Source organism: Macaca fascicularis, chromosome 14, assembly GCF_037993035.2.
Source record: "Macaca fascicularis isolate 582-1 chromosome 14, T2T-MFA8v1.1".
Taxonomy (NCBI): domain Eukaryota; kingdom Metazoa; phylum Chordata; class Mammalia; order Primates; family Cercopithecidae; genus Macaca; species Macaca fascicularis.
In genome coordinates, this window is record NC_088388.1 from 52,884,234 (window position 1) to 52,903,480 (window position 19,247).

The window sequence follows — 19,247 nt, forward strand, 5'->3', positions numbered from 1 at the left end:
CTATAACTGTCGGGAAGACCATGTGAATTTGCAAAAAGCTTACATTAACCATTGAAAAACAGCCAATAAAGAAAAAGGGAAAGGGGAAGGGCCAGGCGTGGTGGCTCACACCTATAATCCCATCACTTTGCGAGGCTGAGGTGGGAGGATTACTTGGGCCCAGGAGTTCAAGACTAGCCTGGGCTACATAGAGAGACCCTGTCTACACAAAAACTAAAATTAGCCAGGTGTGGTGGTGCACTTCTGTGGTTCCGGCTACTCAAAAGGCTGAGGTGGGAGGATTGCTTGAACCTGGGAGGTCAAGGCTGCAGTGAGCTGTGTTCATCAAGCCACTGCACTCAAGCCTGCGCAATAGAGCAAGACCCCATCAGAAAGAAAAGAAGGAAGGAAGACAGGGAGGGTGGGAGGGAGAAGAGGAGGGAAGACAGGGAGGGTGGGAGGGAGAAGAGGAGGGAAGACAGGGAGGGTGGGAGGGAGAAGAGGAGGGAAGACAGGGAGGGTGGGAGGGAGAAGAGGAGGGAAGACAGGGAGGGTGGGAGGGAGAAGAGGAGGGAAGACAGGGAGGGTGGGAGGGAGAAGAGGAGGGAAGACAGGGAGGGTGGGAGGGAGAAGAGGAGGGAAGACAGGGAGGGTGGGAGGGAGAAGAGGAGGGAAGACAGGGAGGGTGGGAGGGAGAAGAGGAGGGAAGACAGGGAGGGTGGGAGGGAGAAGAGGAGGGAAGACAGGGAGGGTGGGAGGGAGAAGAGGAGGGAAGACAGGGAGGGTGGGAGGGAGAAGAGGAGGGAAGACAGGGAGGGTGGGAGGGAGAAGAGGAGGGAAGACAGGGAGGGTGGGAGGGAGAAGAGGAGGGAAGACAGGGAGGGTGGGAGGGAGAAGAGGAGGGAAGACAGGGAGGGTGGGAGGGAGAAGAGGAGGGAAGACAGGGAGGGTGGGAGGGAGAAGAGGAGGGAAGACAGGGAGGGTGGGAGGGAGAAGAGGAGGGAAGACAGGGAGGGTGGGAGGGAGAAGAGGAGGGAAGACAGGGAGGGTGGGAGGGAGAAGAGGAGGGAAGACAGGGAGGGTGGGAGGGAGAAGAGGAGGGAAGACAGGGAGGGTGGGAGGGAGAAGAGGAGGGAAGACAGGGAGGGTGGGACGGAGAAGAGGAGGGAAGACAGGGAGGGTGGGACGGAGAAGAGGAGGGAAGACAGGGAGGGTGGGAGGGAGAAGAGGAGGGAAGACAGGGAGGGTGGGAGGGAGAAGAGGAGGGAAGACAGGGAGGGTGGGAGGGAGAAGAGGAGGGAAGACAGGGAGGGTGGGAGGGAGAAGAGGAGGGAAGACAGGGAGGGTGGGAGGGAGAAGAGGAGGGAAGACAGGGAGGGTGGGAGGGAGAAGAGGAGGGAAGACAGGGAGGGTGGGAGGGAGAAGAGGAGGGAAGACAGGGAGGGTGGGAGGGAGAAGAGGAGGGAAGACAGGGAGGGTGGGAGGGAGAAGAGGAGGGAAGAAAGGGAGGGTGGGAGGGAGAAGAGGAGGGAAGAAAGGGAGGGTGGGAGGGAGAAGAGGAGGGAAGAAAGGGAGGGTGGGAGGGAGAAGAGGAGGGAAGAAAGGGAGGGTGGGAGGGAGAAGAGGAGGGAAGAAAGGGAGGGTGGGAGGGAGAAGAGGAGGGAAGAAAGGGAGGGTGGGAGGGAGAAGAGGAGGGAAGAAAGGGAGGGTGGGAGGGAGAAGAGGAGGGAAGAAAGGGAGGGTGAGAGGGAGAAGAGGAGGGAAGAAAGGGAGGGTGGGAGGGAGAAGAGGAGGGAAGAAAGGGAGGGTGGGAGGGAGAAGAGGAGGGAAGAAAGGGAGGGTGGGAGGGAGAAGAGGAGGGAAGAAAGGGAGGGTGGGAGGGAGAAGAGGAGGGAAGAAAGGGAGGGTGGGAGGGAGAAGAGGAGGGAAGAAAGGGAGGGTGGGAGGGAGAAGAGGAGGGAAGAAAGGGAGGGTGGGAGGGAGAAGAGGAGGGAAGAAAGGGAGGGTGGGAGGGAGAAGAGGAGGGAAGAAAGGGAGGGTGGGAGGGAGAAGAGGAGGGAAGAAAGGGAGGGTGGGAGGGAGAAGAGGAAGGAAGAAAGGGAGGGTGGGAGGGAGAAGAGGAGGGAAGAAAGGGAGGGTGGGAGGGAGAAGAGGAAGGAAGAAAGGGAGGGTGGGAGGGAGAAGAGGAAGGAAGAAAGGGAGGGTGGGAGGGAGAAGAGGAAGGAAGAAAGGGAGGGTGGGAGGGAGAAGAGGAAGGAAGAAAGGGAGGGTGGGAGGGAGAAGAGGAAGGAAGAAAGGGAGGGTGGGAGGGAGAAGAGGAAGGAAGAAAGGGAGGGTGGGAGGGAGAAGAGGAAGGAAGAAAGGGAGGGTGGGAGGGAGAAGAGGAAGGAAGAAAGGGAGGGTGGGAGGGAGAAGAGGAAGGAAGAAAGGGAGGGTGGGAGGGAGAAGAGGAAGGAAGAAAGGGAGGGTGGGAGGGAGAAGAGGAAGGAAGAAAGGGAGGGTGGGAGGGAGAAGAGGAAGGAAGAAAGGGAGGGTGGGAGGGAGAAGAGGAAGGAAGAAAGGGAGGGTGGGAGGGAGAAGAGGAAGGAAGAAAGGGAGGGTGGGAGGGAGAAGAGGAAGGAAGAAAGGGAGGGTGGGAGGGAGAAGAGGAAGGAAGAAAGGGAGGGTGGGAGGGAGAAGAGGAAGGAAGAAAGGGAGGGTGGGAGGGAGAAAAGGAAGGAAGAAAGGGAGGGTGGGAGGGAGAAAGGGGGAAGGAGGAAGGGAGGAAAAAAGGAAAGGAAAGGGAGGGGAGGGGAGGGGAGGGGAGAAAAGAAAACAGAGCCTAACACTTCCATTATTTTCTTTTTTTTTGTTTTTTTTGAGACGGAGTTTCACTCTTGTTGCCCGGGCTGGAGTGCAGTGGCACGATCTCAATTCACTGCAACCTCCGCTTTCCAAGCTCAAGCGATTCTCCTGCCTCAGTGTCCTGAGTAGCTGGGATTACAAGCATGTGCCACCACGCCCGGCTAATTTTTGTATTTGTCTTTTTAGTAGAGACAGGGTTTCACCATGTTGGTCAGGCTGGTCGTGAACTCTCGACCTCAGATGATCCACCCGCCTTGGCATCCCAAAGTGCTGGGATTACAGACGTGAGCCACTGTGCCCAGCTACATTAATTTTTTATGTCTTATATATTACTCTGGCTGTGACTGAAAAACTAAGGAGCCTCAAATAACAGCTTTTCATGGATGCACAAGGTCATTATGAACATCTGTAATGACACCTCCCATGGCCGAGTGACACTCCAAGGGCCCTGCAAGCTGACAGGATTCTTGGGTCTCAATAGAATGGCCAAAGTGACTCAGAATGATCCTTTCGCTGTTGTTATCTCCTTCTCATCAAATGGCATTCTTCGACTTGGGGCTCCATTTGCTAATCTGTCAAACGTTCTAACCTAAAGCTAGCTTCCTCAGCTCACCTTTTAAGATTTGAAACATTTCAGATACTGAGGATGCCAAGAAAAGGGCAAATCTTGAAGTGGACGGGATTTTATGATAAACTGACAAACTGGGCCCACACATGCAGACTTCAGTGTCAGGCGATCTACTGTTGGCTATTCTGTGGCTTCACCTGCTCCACGCTGGTCCACTCCCTCAGAGGGTAGCCCGTGAACAGAAACCATAGCCCTAGTCATACCTACTCCATTCCCCATCGCCACCACCCTGACATCAATACAAATCCACTGGTTTCTCTTCGACCAGTCACTTTGGACTCCAGCCCCCACGCCACTCAATCCCTAACGAGGGGGTTATAAATGCTCTCAAGGCGGATTTCTGAAACTGAGGTAATGGCACAGGTATGACCACAGGTGCCTTCCTCAGCACAGAATAAGCCTTACAACTTCTCTGGGGCCCAGGCTAGGGGGATTGGAAAATGGCAGCACAGATGTCTTGCCTGCCTGACACGTCTGACCCATAACTACAAAAAAACTTGAGGGCTTGGCTCCATTCCAGAACATCGTGGAGCCTCTCACAGACCCGAAGAGTTCCACGTGTTTGAAGTGCTGCAGACAAAGGCAGTTCTGCTTGTCCAAATACAGAATCTGTTTGTGCGCACTTGGGTGGGGCAGCTCAGGAATTCTAAGTCCAGGTCCAAATGGAAATGAGTTCCCTGCATCTCCACATCCCGCTTTACTGAGCTGCTTGACATCTGCCAGGTTATTCAAAATCATTTGAAATCTTCATCCAAGTTTGATATTCTTTTTTGAAACAGGGAACTCAGTGTGGAAAAGGAGAAAAGCACCTATCTTTGCTGTTTGTCACACAGCTTCAGAACATGATCTGTTTCTTCTGTTAAAAACAAAGTAAGGTTTGACTCTCTCATTACCCAGCATCCTACCAGGTACCTAAATGAAAACAGGAGTTCAAGAGCAGGAGAACAAATCAATTGCTTTTATCGCATCAACTTGCTCCAAGACTCTAAAAGGTGTACCCACTGGGGTGTCCGGAGACCTGGCTCCAAACTTGTCCCTGCCTGACATTAATGAGCTGCATTATGTGGATCAAGTCATTTAACGACTTCTAAGTTCTTTATTTACAAAATTAAAAGTTGCACATTTATGTGTAATGTCCTTCCAGGTTTAAAGGTACTTGTAGCTATGAGGGTAAATTCCATTATAAACAAATACTTTTTAATGCATATAGTCAAGGAAACTACTAGTGAGAAGATGGCAGGATGTTAAAATTTGGGCAGCTCTTGGCTGCTGTCCTAATAGAAAGCTAAGTGTGGAAAGGAAATTTTATCTCAAGTAGAGGTTCTTTCTGCACTTGACCTACCTATTTGAGAATAGGCAATTTTCTGCAAATGGACTAAAATGCCCATACCAGTGATTTCCTACCTTTTGTGGCTGATCTACTCTGACTACTCATTTAATTTTTATAACATCTCCCCTTTATCTACAATATATATTGAAAATTAAAAGGATTAAAATGTTTTGTTTAAAATCTAATATGACCCTGGAAGTAATAAGCACCACCAGGATATCTTGAAATCAGAACCAACGGTCTGACTAGAGACCCACTTATCCTGAAATGGGAATTCAAAAGGATGCCAAGCTAAGAGATTTCAATGGAAGGATCTCTAAATTGTCATTTTCAGCCCAAAGATACCTGCCTGGCTTTGAAAAAAATCACTCTAAGTGTCAGACTTGAGCGAATTGCTCCTCTGTGTCACTCTAGTCTAATATCCCAGACTTTGAAGCATTCGACTCTATCCTCACTACTCGTCCCCGCTCTAAAGAGGAGGCGGCTAACCTATCCAAACAAGTGAAGCTGGGCAAATTCAAAAACATGCTACATTTGTACACCACACTAATTTTAAGATGTTTTCACACCAATATTTCTGAGATGTGGATGATATTTACAAAGGATGAGCACATTGTTTGATCCTGGAAAACTGTTAGGTTAACACTGAATTATGCTCTATGAAGTCTTAGGTTACAGGAAATATTCTGAGAGACAGAGACGGGGCGGGCGGGTGGGCGGGGAGAGAGAGCACACACATGCATATGAGCAAGAATAAGAAAATTGCATCCTAGAAAAGTTTGGACAAGTTCACACTGACTCCTTATTACTGATTTTCTGTCCCTCTATCCCTAAGATTACAAAGAATGAGGCCATAAAAAGCCAAATGTCTGGGGAGTGTAGAAAGAAAAGGGAAATCTCCCTTTTCCAACTGAACCCCAATCCAAGCCCATGACCTGCAATGCAGAAAACACGCATGGAGCAGGAACCATGGGTCTATGGACTTTGTATGGGGAAGACGATGGGTTCTAAGAACAAATGGTCCAACTGACCTGAGACTCGGGATGCCTGTCTCATCATCTACCCTACTTTTGTCATTATCCAATTTCCAGCACACCATACTCAATGGTCGTGCTGCCTCTGCTACATGGTCCAGCAGGCTGTGTCATGCATAAACTCATCAGCCTGAAGCCTTACAAATTGTTATTGTTCCTAAGTAAAAACAGGCTTTCATATTTCATGAAGCAGAGCAAGGTTATTGCTGCTATAGCTCTCTGTTCTGCTGACTGCCTCCTTTTTATGGTTGAAATGGACACAATGTTTGGAAAATATCTACATGTAATATACATGACAGGAGGGCAAGCAGTATCATAAATGAAACTCGAGGACATCTCATGGATCATTCTGGATATCAGAGGAGTCTTGTTCCCTTCTCTTCCTTCTGCTTCCCAGTTTTTGATTATTCTGTAAAATCAATTATCTCATACTCTATAGGCATTACCATGAACAAATTTTAAAGATAATATAAAAAGGTTACATGCTTGCATATACAATATATGATAGCTGCCATATATGGAATTTTAATGAACAGCATAATCAATACCTTCCAAACAGTTTATTCATGGGCCATAATTTCAGAATTTAAAGATAGGATTCCAATCTAATTTATTCATATAGAAGTCCATCAACTACATTAGAAAAAATAGTAAAGTCAAAAAACGACCATGGATTCAAAAACTCTTGACAGTTATTAAATGTTTTTTCTCCAAATGTGCTTTAACCAGCAACATAACATAGTGCAAGGGAGGAAGGACAGCAATTTGCTTACAAAATCACTTTTTCAGAAAAAGACAAAACATAAAATACTTTCCTAATAAGTAATTTTGCAGATGTTATTTCTAATCTTGTACTGTGTGGATTCACATGACCTCTGCAATTACTAGCCATATCCCTTGAGCAGATAAACATCACAGAACTGTATTATGGTTTTGGAGAAAGGATGGAGGGCACTTTATTTTTTTTTCTAGCTATGATCTCTAATTTGCTTATCATTAGAAAAGGCAGGACTAAATACAAAAGGAGGCTATTTCGGTCAGGTAACAGCTACTGCAGAGGACAGAAGGCACATTCACACTTCTCCTGACTTACTGCCTAATAAGTAGCAATTAATTCATCTTATTGTATTTCCAAATGCCAAAGACTCCATTCACATCCAAGGAAAAATGTTCAAGGCTTTTACTATTGTTCATTTTTAAATATATTCAGCTATATTTGGTATTTTATAATTGTCAACAGCATTTCCTTTAACTCTGATGTGGGGCTTCACATCATAAAGGATTGTAGATGAGAATTATAGATGAGCAAACTCATAGGTGTGCCTCATGACTCTCTCCCAGGAAGCCTGGGATTTAGGACAGCTTCATGCCAGATCCAGGTGTCTGGGAGAAGGCACCCTTCTGACCTTAGCCCACTTTTCTCTAGGAGGTGACAGCAAGGAGCCAGAGGAACCCAAACTGGCTCCAGGCTCAAGTTAAGTCCCAGAGTGAGTCCTTGCTCCCATTGTTTATCTTCTGTTTCCTTCAAACATACAGACACAATGAGGAGGGCTCAGTGGAGGGAGACAATACAAAGCATCCCAAGTCAGGAAAATGAACCTCATCCTGGACTAGTACTCTCTGGGAAGGCAGCAGGACATCCTGCGAAGAGCTTGGCTTTTGGCATCAGATATCCCTGGATTAACTTCAGACTTGTGACTCTAAGCAAGTCAGTTAACTATTCCAAGCCTCTGCGTCCTAATTTATAAATCGAAGATAAAAACACTTCCATTCAGGACTGCTTCAAGTACTTAGCATGGTGCTTGCAGCCTTGGCCCTGGGTGAGCCTGCAGTCTACAGGGCCCAGGTGACGGACTGGCTTTCCAGGCTGGATCCTGCTCGGGACCTGAAATGCTCAGGAGCCCTAGTCCTCACTAGATAATCTTTCGGATTGATGTCACTCTAGGGCATTATCTAAGTTGGAGGCCAATTAACAATGGGTTTTCTCTATGAAGAGATAAAAATGTAGAATGAGGCTGTTTCTGTTGCCCTTAAAAAGAAAATCCAAACCTGGCTCAGTTCACACAGAATTATCTTTATCTACATATTCAGTGCTCTGGCTCCCATCGTTAATTTCTCCATCACCACACCGTTGGTAAGTGGTTCTAACTGAAGCCTGAGAAATTGTCTCCAATCTTAGTTTTTGTTCAGTTAAATTAAAAACAAGGTAATAAAAATATCTTTGAGGAGAAAGGGTACATGTCATAAATGCAAAAGAACTCCCCCTGAAGACTGGGAAATGCCAGGAAAGATTGTATCATTTCCCAAATCCTGTGACAAGGCCAAGTGTCTTGGTGCGGACGCAGACAAATGAGGTTGTTGCTCAGGCTTTCCTTGCCTCCTGCACTGCTAACAGCCACGTCCTGAAGGAGCAGAGTGGCTCAGGGGGCTTCACCGGGCACCACAGAGTGAAGTGAAGCATGTCTGCCTTCCCTGTGGACAGGCCCATTCCTGGATGGAATCAGTGATGATACAAACATGATTCAGCAGTGTGGACTTTAGCAATGCCCCAGTGAAGTTCTTGAACTCAAAAGAATTAAATCAACAATTTGAACTTTAAGCTCTCTGCTTATTGGAAGGAACAGCAGATTGGAAAGAATGGCCTGTTCAGAAATCAAATCACAAAGGCCACCAGGGTGAGAACAAGAAAACGGCCCCGGGGGAGCACATGTAGCTCATAAATTAGTCACCAGCGACTGGACATAATCAGAGGGGCTCAGGTCTTTTTCTGCTCTACTGGGATGATGCAATGTCAGCAAGTACAGGTTTTTCTTCGGTACACATCCAGAGCCTGGCATGAATACATCTACCGCATAAGATGTATTCCTGCTGAGGGGAGGGCATGGCGAACACTTCCTTTCCTCTTAGTTTTGTCCCGAGTCATACACTCACCCAAACACACTCGAGAAGTGAACCAGAGGTGGTCCATCTTCATGGGAAGATGGAGATGGCCCACAGTGTGGTGGTGCTTCCCAGACCTTGGCTGTGGCTGCCACAGCTTCTGAAAACAGCAAGAAAGGATTGCCTTTTTGCTGCTAATGGGGAAAGAAGGACTCTGAGCGGGGTCTGAACAACTTCCTAGGGCGACTGAACATACAGAGAAAGAGACTCAGGCACGGAACTCTATAAAGAAACTCTGAGTAGGAAAAAGACTGCTTAACACATAGAGAACGCTTCTGCATTCTTTCTACATGCTAGGATAATAAATCCCTAGAGCTTAAAAGAACAGTTAATGACTTTTTGATGAATTAATGGTGAGTGAAACAATTCGAAGTAGAGAATAATTTCTAAGGCTGTGAGCTAATCCTCAGACATGCTGCTGCTTCTCACTACTCCACTGGAGATGCCAGTAGGGGCTAAACTAAGGGAAAGGGCGAGATGGAAGACAACAGGTAAAGCTGGTGTTGGTGACCTTGCTGTCTCTGCAGCTGGTGACGCAAGGTCCAAGGGAGACCTCTAACTCAGCATCCTCGGGTCCTTAAATGGATATTCCATAGGCCTAGAAGCCTCTTTCACACTGCAACTGCACGGATTCATCTTATACTTTAGAATTAGACTCAGGCCCAGCTACGGGCTGTGGGTCATCTATAAAACCTACCCCCTTGAGAGCAGTGGGTCAAAAGGGTTTTGTCTGAGTAGGAGGCAAACACACAGCACTCCCATCACTAAGAAACAACTCCTTCAAAGCTAAGCTCTCTTCTAGGCCTGTAGTTAGTACTCTAGCTTCTTTCCTAGACATATATATATATATATATATATATATATTTTTTTTTTTTTTTTTGGAGACAGTCTCTCGCTCTGTCACCCAGGCTGGAGTGCAGCAGTGCAATCTCGGCTCACTGCAACCTCCACCTCCCAGGTTCAAGCAATCCTCCTGCCTCAGCCTCCTAAGTAGCTATAACTACAGGTGCACACTGCCATAACCTGTCTAATTTTTTGTATTTTAGTAGAGACAGGGTTTCACTGTGTTGCCCAGGCTGGTTTCTAACTCCTGGGCTCAGGCAATCTGCCCATCTCGGCCTCCCAAAGTGCTAGGATTACAAGTGTGAGCCACCGTGCCCAGCCTTGTCCTAGACATTTTGAAAATGCCCCAACCTCACTGCGGAGGGGGGGACCGGGGAGAGAAAATCCCCACAACTCTGCATGTATAAATTTAATTTCCAAAATTACTATGCTCTGGCCACAAATGCCTTTTTTTTTCCTTTCTGTTCTCCATCTTACCAAGCTCTTGAATCTCAGCTTCAATCTACTGGCGCCTTGTCTCTACTATCCCAGCTTCTCTGCTCCTGGTTCACTGTCTCCTCGCATTACTCCCTTTCTAGTTCAACCATTCCCTATATTTCCTGGACCTCGTATCTCTCCTTTGCACTCATGGTCTGTATCTAAGGTAATCAAATTGTTGGCCGAGTCTATCTTAACTTAAGCTGCTAAAAATTCCAGAAGAAAAGTCTCATGTTGGTGCCAATGGCTATTGCACAAATTCATGGTAGACAATTGGGCAAAAATCGGCTGGGCACAGTGGCTCACATCAGTAATCCCAGCACTTTGGGAAGCTGAGGCAGGCAGATCACTTGAGGTCAGGAGTTCGAGACCAGCCTGGCCAACATGGTGAAACCCCGTCGCTACTAAAAATACAAAAATTAGCTGGGTGTCATGGCAGGTGTCTGTAATCTCAGCTACTTGGGAAGCTGAGGCAGGAGAATCACTTGAACCTGGGAGGCGGAGGTTGCAATGAGCCGAGATGGCGCCACTGTACCCAGCCCAGGTGATGGAGTGAGATTCTGTTTCAAAAAAAAAAAGGACAATGGGCAAAAATCTAGGAGCAAAAAGAGAAGAGAGTTTTCACTGCATTTGATTTTCTAAGGGAAATAAATGGCAAGGAAAGACACTGTGGGTGGTAGGAAAGAAAGATTAATTTTAGTTGAAGAAGGAGGGTAGGTAGAGGAAAAAGTACTGAATAATGTTTGCCACTTGATTTTTCATTTAAAAAAAAACTTACATAATGAAAATGATCAATTCCAGATAGTATAAACATGAGTGTTTAATATGATATTCTCTGTACTGTTTAAATTTTGTATATTTAAGATTTTGCAACAAAAACTTCATAGTTAATTTTGACGCACACTCCTAGTTAATTACTATTAAGAAAACCCAACTTTTAATAAGTTAATTTTTAAATGCTGCTATTGAAAATCTTTCTGAAAAATTCTGGCACACAATACTTTTCAGACTTCATAAGGACAGAACTTACAATTTATTCTTTAAATACAAAGAGTAGAAAAGACTACAGAGCGGGCAGAGAGCACTGAAGCGGGGAGCCAGCCAAGGATGAGTGCTAAGTGCCACGGAGCAGCCCCGAGGGTGTGGGTTGGCCCTTGGTCCTGGCCTGCGACTCTCTTCCCCACTCTTAAAGCAGTCCAGGAATTAGCCTCCCTGACTCCGCTTGGCCTCCCTCTTATTAGCTATCCTGCAAAACCCGGCTGGTGAGGTCTTTTCAGAGTGTTAATTTGTATGAGCCCTGTGTACGCCCTGAGGCCCACAGATGAATCCCTGCTCCTCAGTGGGATGATCAAGGGCCCTTCCCTTAGGCTCCTCCAGTCTTACCTCCCTCCGTAAGCCCCTAACTACACAATGTTCTTCATCGTCCCCCAGATAGTCCCAACTTTATGGAAATTCTCTGACTTCAACTATGTTTAGTTCTAACGACACTTCTCCATGAAGCTTTCTTTAATTCCCTCACTCTCAGAATGAATCACTCTTTTCACTTGGTCAGCCTCTGCACTATCCTGTTTAATTTCTACTGCAGAGCCCCCTAGCTGTGGATACCCACTGGAAAAAATAACAGAAAATTTCAGCGTTCCTCAAGAACACAAACTCTGGATTCAATTCTACTGCCCAACATCTACAAAAGGACCTAGAACACACTTGGGTTCTCAATGAAAACCACTGGACTGAATTCAGTAATCATTCCTATGCCTTTCAAGTTCAAATCTATGTAGAAATCTTAGACTTTCACTAGAATGATTTTTTTCTTTACTAAAATTTAAGTCTACACATTTTGGGGGTGATCTAGTACACAAACAGCACATTGAGAACAACTGCCAATTAGCAGAGGCATAAAGCTGACCTTTAGAATTTATTGTAACAGATTTCCAGAAGAGTAACTTTTGTAGCTAGGATGACTTATCTATCAATGTGACATCAAAATGACCACTCTCTCCTGGAGTCTGTTTTCTTCCGAGGAACATGGCAGAACTTAGACACTACAGAACTTAAAAACATGGACTTTAAATGGGACACAGGAGCTGTCTGTAAAGGCTGGAAGGGACAGCATAGGAGGTAGACACCTCCTTTTCCTTCTGCCTATAACAGGTGGTTTTTCAAACCTGATTCAATGGAGTAGCCCAAGAGGCCATTACTAAGGATTTGAGAGAGAAAGTTTCAATTAGAAACATGAGTTTTGCTACTTTAAAAAGGCTAGAAAACACCAGCCCAAAGAACTCTGCTACATCCTTCCCTGGAGTAAAGAGAAGCTTATAAGCAACAAGGTTCACAAGGAAGACACACCTGGCAGTGGCCTCCATTGTGGGTAAGCCACTTTTCCAATTCCACAGAGGGACAGACAAATGCAAGCCTGGCTTTGGTCTTCAAATGAGAAGCACAGACCTTTGTCTACCCCTTCCATGTCTGAGTTTGTGGAGAAGTGGTGACCAGCCTGGCTACGGCAGTGCCTGCAAGGGTAGTTACTGGGATGGTCAGCCACCAGCCACCTGCTCCAGGAGGCCTTTCTACATCTTCCCAGGCAAAGCACAGTGTCTATTTTAAGCTTGGATACTTCCTGCCACTACCCCCTGCTCCCCACCCACCCAGAAGCTATCCTCGTTGTCTTTTGGGATGACCTCAATTTTCTGTAGCGAGTTTATCTCATTAGCTAGCATGTGAGGCCAAAAAGACCATGGCTATCAGCCTGACCCCATGATGACCTTGGTAAAGATGCTTGTCCCTGCCTCCTCACAAATGTGCTATTAGACTCCAGAGCTGAACAAGGGGGTATGGATGGAGGTGGGACACCAACAGAGTTGAGCCCATATCCTGGTAATGGCTGGTTAGGAAGGCTAAGTATGTGGTCTTTGAGATAAAATGTTCATGGAGGGAGTGAAAGCAGCACCAACTCCTGCAAGCAGGTGACAGCCAGCCTCCCTCTCTGTGACTGTCCTAATGCCCTGAGAGTAGTGACAAGCAGTTCTGTCTCCAGGACCATATCATCCCCCCAGTTACTGATGACCCTCACAGCACCAACCCAAATTAAGTCCACATTTTGACCAAGGGCTCAAAGTTAAAATGTGGATGCCAAGTGAAGGGCTGGTAGCAAAGGCTGAATGCCCAGCCCCAAAGACTGTGAGGGATGACAGGTTAGGTACAGTGTGCTGGCGTGCAGCCCTCTGCTTGAAAACATTTGCCCACCTCCACTAGATAAAATTTTATCTTAAAAAAAAAATTCGTTTAGGGTGCAAAAAGATCTGAGTTCAAATCCTGGCTTCACCACTTACTAGGAAGGCTGTGTGACTAGTCAATTATACTCTCTCAGCCCCCGTTTCCTCAATATCATGCCCCAAAAACAGAATACTGTAGTGAGCTTAAATGAGGGAGCACGCATTAGGCTGTCTTTCCTGTTTCAATTCCCAAAAGTAACAGTACACTCCCCAGGAAGCTCATCCCTGCACCCCACATTTCATTTCGGCTGTTCCTGCTAACACTTACCCAAAGTGCTCCTCTAGTTTACATTCCCATTTACATGGCCAGCTCCCTGAATAGGAGATTGGCTGTTAACTGCCCATCACAGTGAGCACCATGCCTGGAACACTCAGTTGGTATTAGCAGATGGAAAAACAAAGGACTCCATTTTTCCAAGAACAATATGGTAGGAAAGAAGGGAAGAAACTACAAGAAGACGGAGGTGGTTCTTGGAGCTTAAATGCTGAGCCAGTTGCTATCCTACTGCTTCTGTTTCTGTCTCTTCCTTGTGCCTGCCCCAAAAGAGAGTGGCCCAGAGCTGAAAGTCAAGGGAATCTTTCTTTTTTATTACTGTTAATTTCTTTTAGAAACAAACATCAATACAGCTGTGTATTTTTACATATGTACATGTATAAAGCAACAGAAAAACTGTTTCTATGGAAGAAAACTCTAAAATTCACCAAGTGAGAAAAAGACTGCTTCCTATATCCCATGGGAATCCCTTCTGAACAGAAGAGCTTTATTCATCACCTATAGGGCTTTCAGTCTACGGCTGTGTGCCTAGTAAGTCCACAGGAACCACACAGACGGTGCAGAAATACAGCAATTCATATCATCACAGATGGAAACAACATTGTTATCTGTAAACTTCTTTGTACATCATTAATTCATTAGCTCAGAGAAACTAGAAACAGAGTCAGAACTTGAGCAAAAACTGGGGTAGTTACATCCATATAGAGAGTATTGCACCTTTGGTTAAAAAGCAGGATCTATAAAGTTATCTTAGTCTTCCAACTGCTCAGCCAGTGCAGCTAAAAGCCAGCCACCATCAGCCACACGTGCGAGCGAGCCAGCATGCTGCCCACTGCAGAGGGCACACCAAATGCTCCTTCCTAATCACTTGTCCTGTTCCACAGCCAGCCTTGTTTGCATAAAAAAAAGTAGAAGGACTTTGGGAAGAGTCCCAGTGTTCACCACTCAAGTGTTGTGAAACTGTACTGTTTTTTAGTTCAGAACAAAACCACAAATTTAATTACTGTATAGAAAAATATCAGAACAGAACCAAAAAAGGCACATGGGAAAGTTATCAATATGGGCCAAAATCAATTTTTATTATAAATGAAGGCTCCTCCTTGCAAACTATAATCCCTTCGCATTTCTAAAATAGGGCACTGTAGAAAAATAAAAGTCAGGTATGTTTTATTGTAAATTTTATAAAGGGAAAAAGAAAGAAGCTGTATATAAAAAATTATCAATGCCCCCATTTTTCCTATAAAATATATTTTGAGACTGAAAATGAGGTACAAGTAAAAAAAAAAACATGTAAGTAAACTCAAGTACAAATGAAACTGCAAATGGGTTTGATCAAGAGCTTTTCCATCTCTAAGATCTATCTTTTTTTTAAAGGCCACTCCTCAGATTTCTCTCTTAATAAGAGTGCCGTTCACTTAAAAAACAGTAGTAAGCAATGTGGAAGAAATCTCGCTGAAAATACTCTGCAGGAAGAGACATGCATGAAAAAGACGTATTTTTTATAAGTCTTCTTAAAAATACATCAAAAGCATGAGTTAAAATAATTTCTAAATTTTTTAAAAAGGTAATTTCATGACCACTTTGGAAATGATTCTAAAGAATTTCTACTCAATTTTGCATCTCTGGACTTTTCTTTTTTTAAGTTTTTCTAGCCCAGGGCTGCTTGGTGGGCATCTGAAAGTTAAAAAAAAAAAAATCACGTTTCTGTGCTGAAAAGTTATCAAGAAGAGCTCTCTGCTGCATTTGCATTGTTATTAGGAACACACACACACACACACACGCAAACACACGCACGCGCTCGCACACACTGAGTTTAATGTGAGGCTAGTACAGAAACAGAGAGATTAAACACAAAGAAATGTAAACAGCTCTCACATGCAAGGAAACTAGGTTACGAGAATCCCAGCACCAGGCATTCACCAGTCACCATGGAAAACAGGAAGTGAGATGCATAGCAACCACAAGCCAAAAAGCAGAAAAGCGCATACCTTTAGCTTGGAATGAAAATCACGAGATTTCCTTCTGGCAAGAACCTGAATGTGACTAGACACCTGCAGGGTAGGGGAAGGGAGGAAAACAAAGGAAAAGCCTGTAACCATGGAGATGAAAAGCCCCCTACAAGTGGGCAAGCCAGACGTACCTTAATGGCGGCTTGAATTTCTCGAACTTTCTTTCTTGCTAAGACCTGTATATGACTAGACACCTACATTGTTCGGGTTTATGAGGGGAAACAAAACAAAACAAAACAAAACAAAAAAAGGAAATCAAATATAAAATCGCTACTCTTTGGGAGGGTTTTGGGGTGGGGTTGGGGGGGGTGGTTATTTGCATCTCAACAAAGCTCTGCAGTTAGGAATACACAGTCCCAGCCAGACACAAGCCCCCAGCGCTGCTCTAAGCTTTTCATACTGGGTCATCACTGCAGTGACTTGATTCAGGATGAAAATTAAGACTCATCTTAGTTTTCCCATCCGAGAGAAATCATGGGCACTGGGAAAAACTAATTTTGGGAGGGATGAGAGGGGCTGTTTTCATTCTAAAATTAAAAAGGTGGGGGTAAAGGTAAATGAAAATATTTATAGCTTCTCAGTATCAGGAGGGAAAATCCCTTTTTCTCAATTTAGAAGAGACTATCCATAAATTAGCACATTCTGCAGAATCAAAAAGCTGAAGCTGTCAGTTGTATTCTGATCTCATTAAGAGCTCTGGATTCTGTAGCAAATGTTAAAATAATACTGACATGTAAATTAGATCTCAAAGAGAAATGGAAAGACCCAGTTAGCAGAGCTGCTTTTTTTTTTTTTTTTTTTTTGCCCTTATAAATATCTTTAATCCTTCAACTCTTTTGGGTATTGACTGGGCGCCAAGTGGATTTGCATATTGTTACAAAGCGAAATGTGTGAATACAGCCAGCCAGCCATCCTGTTAAAAATCTGGGTTGAAAACCACATGGATTTGCTGAACAACAAATTCACATTGGAGAGGTATCACCAACTGCTGCCTAAAAACATCCCCAGGACGCCGGGGCGTGGAAATGTAGCCAAGCCCAGCTTCTGAAACACAATGATTCCACTGAAATTTGCATCTCTTTCAGTGGGACTTGGTTAAATTTAGAAGAGTCCCTCAGTGAAGGGTCACCGGGCAAATGACCAGAGCTCACAGACCAGCAGACAGCCCAGGTCCCGCACTGTCAGTATATAGGTGATTAGATCCACTGGTTTCTGAAATTTAGAACCTTCCATTTAAAAGTTCAGCAACTCAGACTGTGTGGTGATTACCCCATTTCCAACTCTCCAGCGGCTCTAAAACAGGATTTATAATAAACGGTCCTTTTATCTTTAACTTTGTCTTTGAGCTTAAATTATTCAATTTTTTTTTCCAATTTGCTTTGGTACTTTTCTTTTTTTAAGTACAGAGAAGCAGAAACTCCCCCATCCTCTTCACCCCTCCATCTGGCTCCTGCTGTTACTTGTTTTCACCCGAATTTTGTTCTTCTGTGATTCTCTGACTTGATGAGGGCCACTAGCATCCCCCAAACAGACAATGCACTGCCTCTGTGCGCTGGCAGGGGGCCACTTCTCTTTGTGCTGACTCAGCAGCCAGGCTCCCAGGCTGTGGCACAAGTAGCATTCCTGGGGAAGAGCCTCTCCCCGTTATAAACACTCATGAAAACAATTCCTCACTGGGAAGAGAACTGAAATCTGCTGCTCAATCTTAATGAGACCACAGTTTAGCTGGCTTTTTGGTCTGATTACAGTTTTTAAGGTTCATGCCGTATCATTCAGCATAAATCAACATTAAAAAATAATTATTTTCTGTTAACAACTCACCCATGAGGTTTTTGGGTTTTTTCCCCCCTCTTTTCTTTTTTTGGTTTTAAACACTAATTTCTCATCCGTTCCAATTCTAAACTGGCTCATGTCAGAGATTTGGGCTGTTTTACATCTGAAAGAACGAGGGAAGGCAGAACTCTGACAAAGGGCAGAGAATTCCTGATACTGCTCTGCACAGAGGTATTGAAGTTGTAACTTCATTTCAGTCACAGCAGCTACTGACAAAAAGCCATCGCTTAAAAAGCAACAGTTCCCTGGACTCACATCATTTAGCATTACATTAAGGCCAGTACTCAAGGCTGCTGGTGTTACTTTTTCATTGAAATTATGACTAATATATAATCGTTCCAGGATTTTACAATGCACAAAATCTCAAAATTTCATGACCTGCAAGTGCATTTGCACCTGCAGTTTTTGCAATGTTCGCAGGCACACATTTTGGGAAAGAAATGTTAGCTTTGAAATACCACACAGGAGCAGTTCACACACTGTCCTTAGCAGTGACACTTTCCCACATGAATATAAAAGGAACTTGTAAGACCACATAATAAAGGGTCACTGAAATGATGAACAGTGAAAACTGAGCCAATTTAAAATACCTCCAACACTGACGTCCTTACAGGGAACTCAAATTGGGGGCTCCTAGGAGCCAAAGCATAGCCAGCCACTGCAGCCAAAATGCCTTTGTGGGCCATTCGCTGACATGCACAATTTCCAGGTGGGTTATTTTACCTGTTTTCTGGTCCTCGTCTTGCCTGTCCTGAGTTTGATGTATCTGGCTATCAATTCATTCCTACCTGAAAGATAGAAGAATTTACCATGAGGTGGGTTACCAAAAAGCCAAACCAACAAAGCCCCTGAAAGCAAGAAACAGAATTCAGAATCAAGAATTTTAAAATTACAACTATGTGTTTACTAATGCTAGAAAAATAAAACAGCACAATTGTCTGCAAAAATGTTTACCAGGAAACATTAAGATGAAAGGCATTTAAATTTAAACTTAGACCAGCATCTGAGAATAGAAATTTGTATTTTCTTTTTTTTTTTCTTTTAAGACGGAGTTTCACTCTTGTCACCCAGGATGGAGTGCAATGGCACGATCTTGGCTCACGGCAACCTCCGCCTCCCAAGTTCAAGTGATTCTCCTGCCTCAGCCTCCTGAGTAGCTGGAATTACAGGCATGTAATCCTGCGCCTGGCTAATTTTGTATTTTTAGTAGAGACGGGGTGTCTCCATGTTGGTCAGGCTGGTCTCGAACTCCCGGCCTCACGTGATCTGCCCACCTCGGCCTCCTTAAGTGCTGGGATTATAGGCGTGAGCCACCACGCCCAGCCGAAATTTATCTTTTTAAGATGTGCCTTTTTATCTGTTTGTATGCTGATACCGAAATGGGTGGTGGCTCACTCAAATAAGCAACAAATACAAACAAGGATTAGTCTGGGAATAAACCCAGTTCTCTTCTAGTCTTTGATTTTTCATATTCACATTCATATTCCTTTTCCTTCTCATTCAAGTTTCTACTCATAGTTAACTCCAGCTAGAATCACAGTCACAAGAGAATGAATGAGCTGCTGTGGCCATGGAAGCCCTACAATGACAAGAAGCTAACCGTACGAAAGCAGACATCCCCTAAAGGTAGTCAGTGAAAAAATGACTCAATCTCCTCCAAGTTATATAACCTGCTGGGGAAAGAACGATGCCCAAAAGTATAAACAAAAACCTTTTATCCATATCCCACAAGGAAACTGAGAAGTCTTAGATAACCTGACTTCAGAAAACCATAATATAATAGG

The 19,247-nt window shown here is 44.8% G+C and overlaps 1 protein-coding gene across 7 annotated transcripts in view; it reads right to left on the reverse strand.

Annotated features, from left to right (window-relative positions):
• The window catches only part of TEAD1 (TEA domain transcription factor 1), a 271,129-nt gene that overhangs the window by 64,277 nt on the left and 187,605 nt on the right, over positions 1–19,247 (reverse strand). For 3 of the 7 annotated variants that reach the window (XM_065528530.2, XM_065528531.2, XM_065528532.2), the window contains exons 3-5: positions 18,187–18,251; positions 15,762–15,824; positions 15,610–15,672 (exon numbers count right to left, since the gene is read on the reverse strand). In XM_065528530.2, the coding sequence (XP_065384602.1) occupies positions 15,610–15,672; positions 15,762–15,824; positions 18,187–18,251 (191 nt within the window). Of the gene's footprint in view, positions 1–15,147; positions 15,296–15,609; positions 15,673–15,761; positions 15,825–18,186; positions 18,252–19,247 lie in introns of those variants that run through there. The other 4 variants (XM_045371517.3, XM_074014252.1, XM_074014253.1 and 1 more) reach the window with 3 other exon arrangements.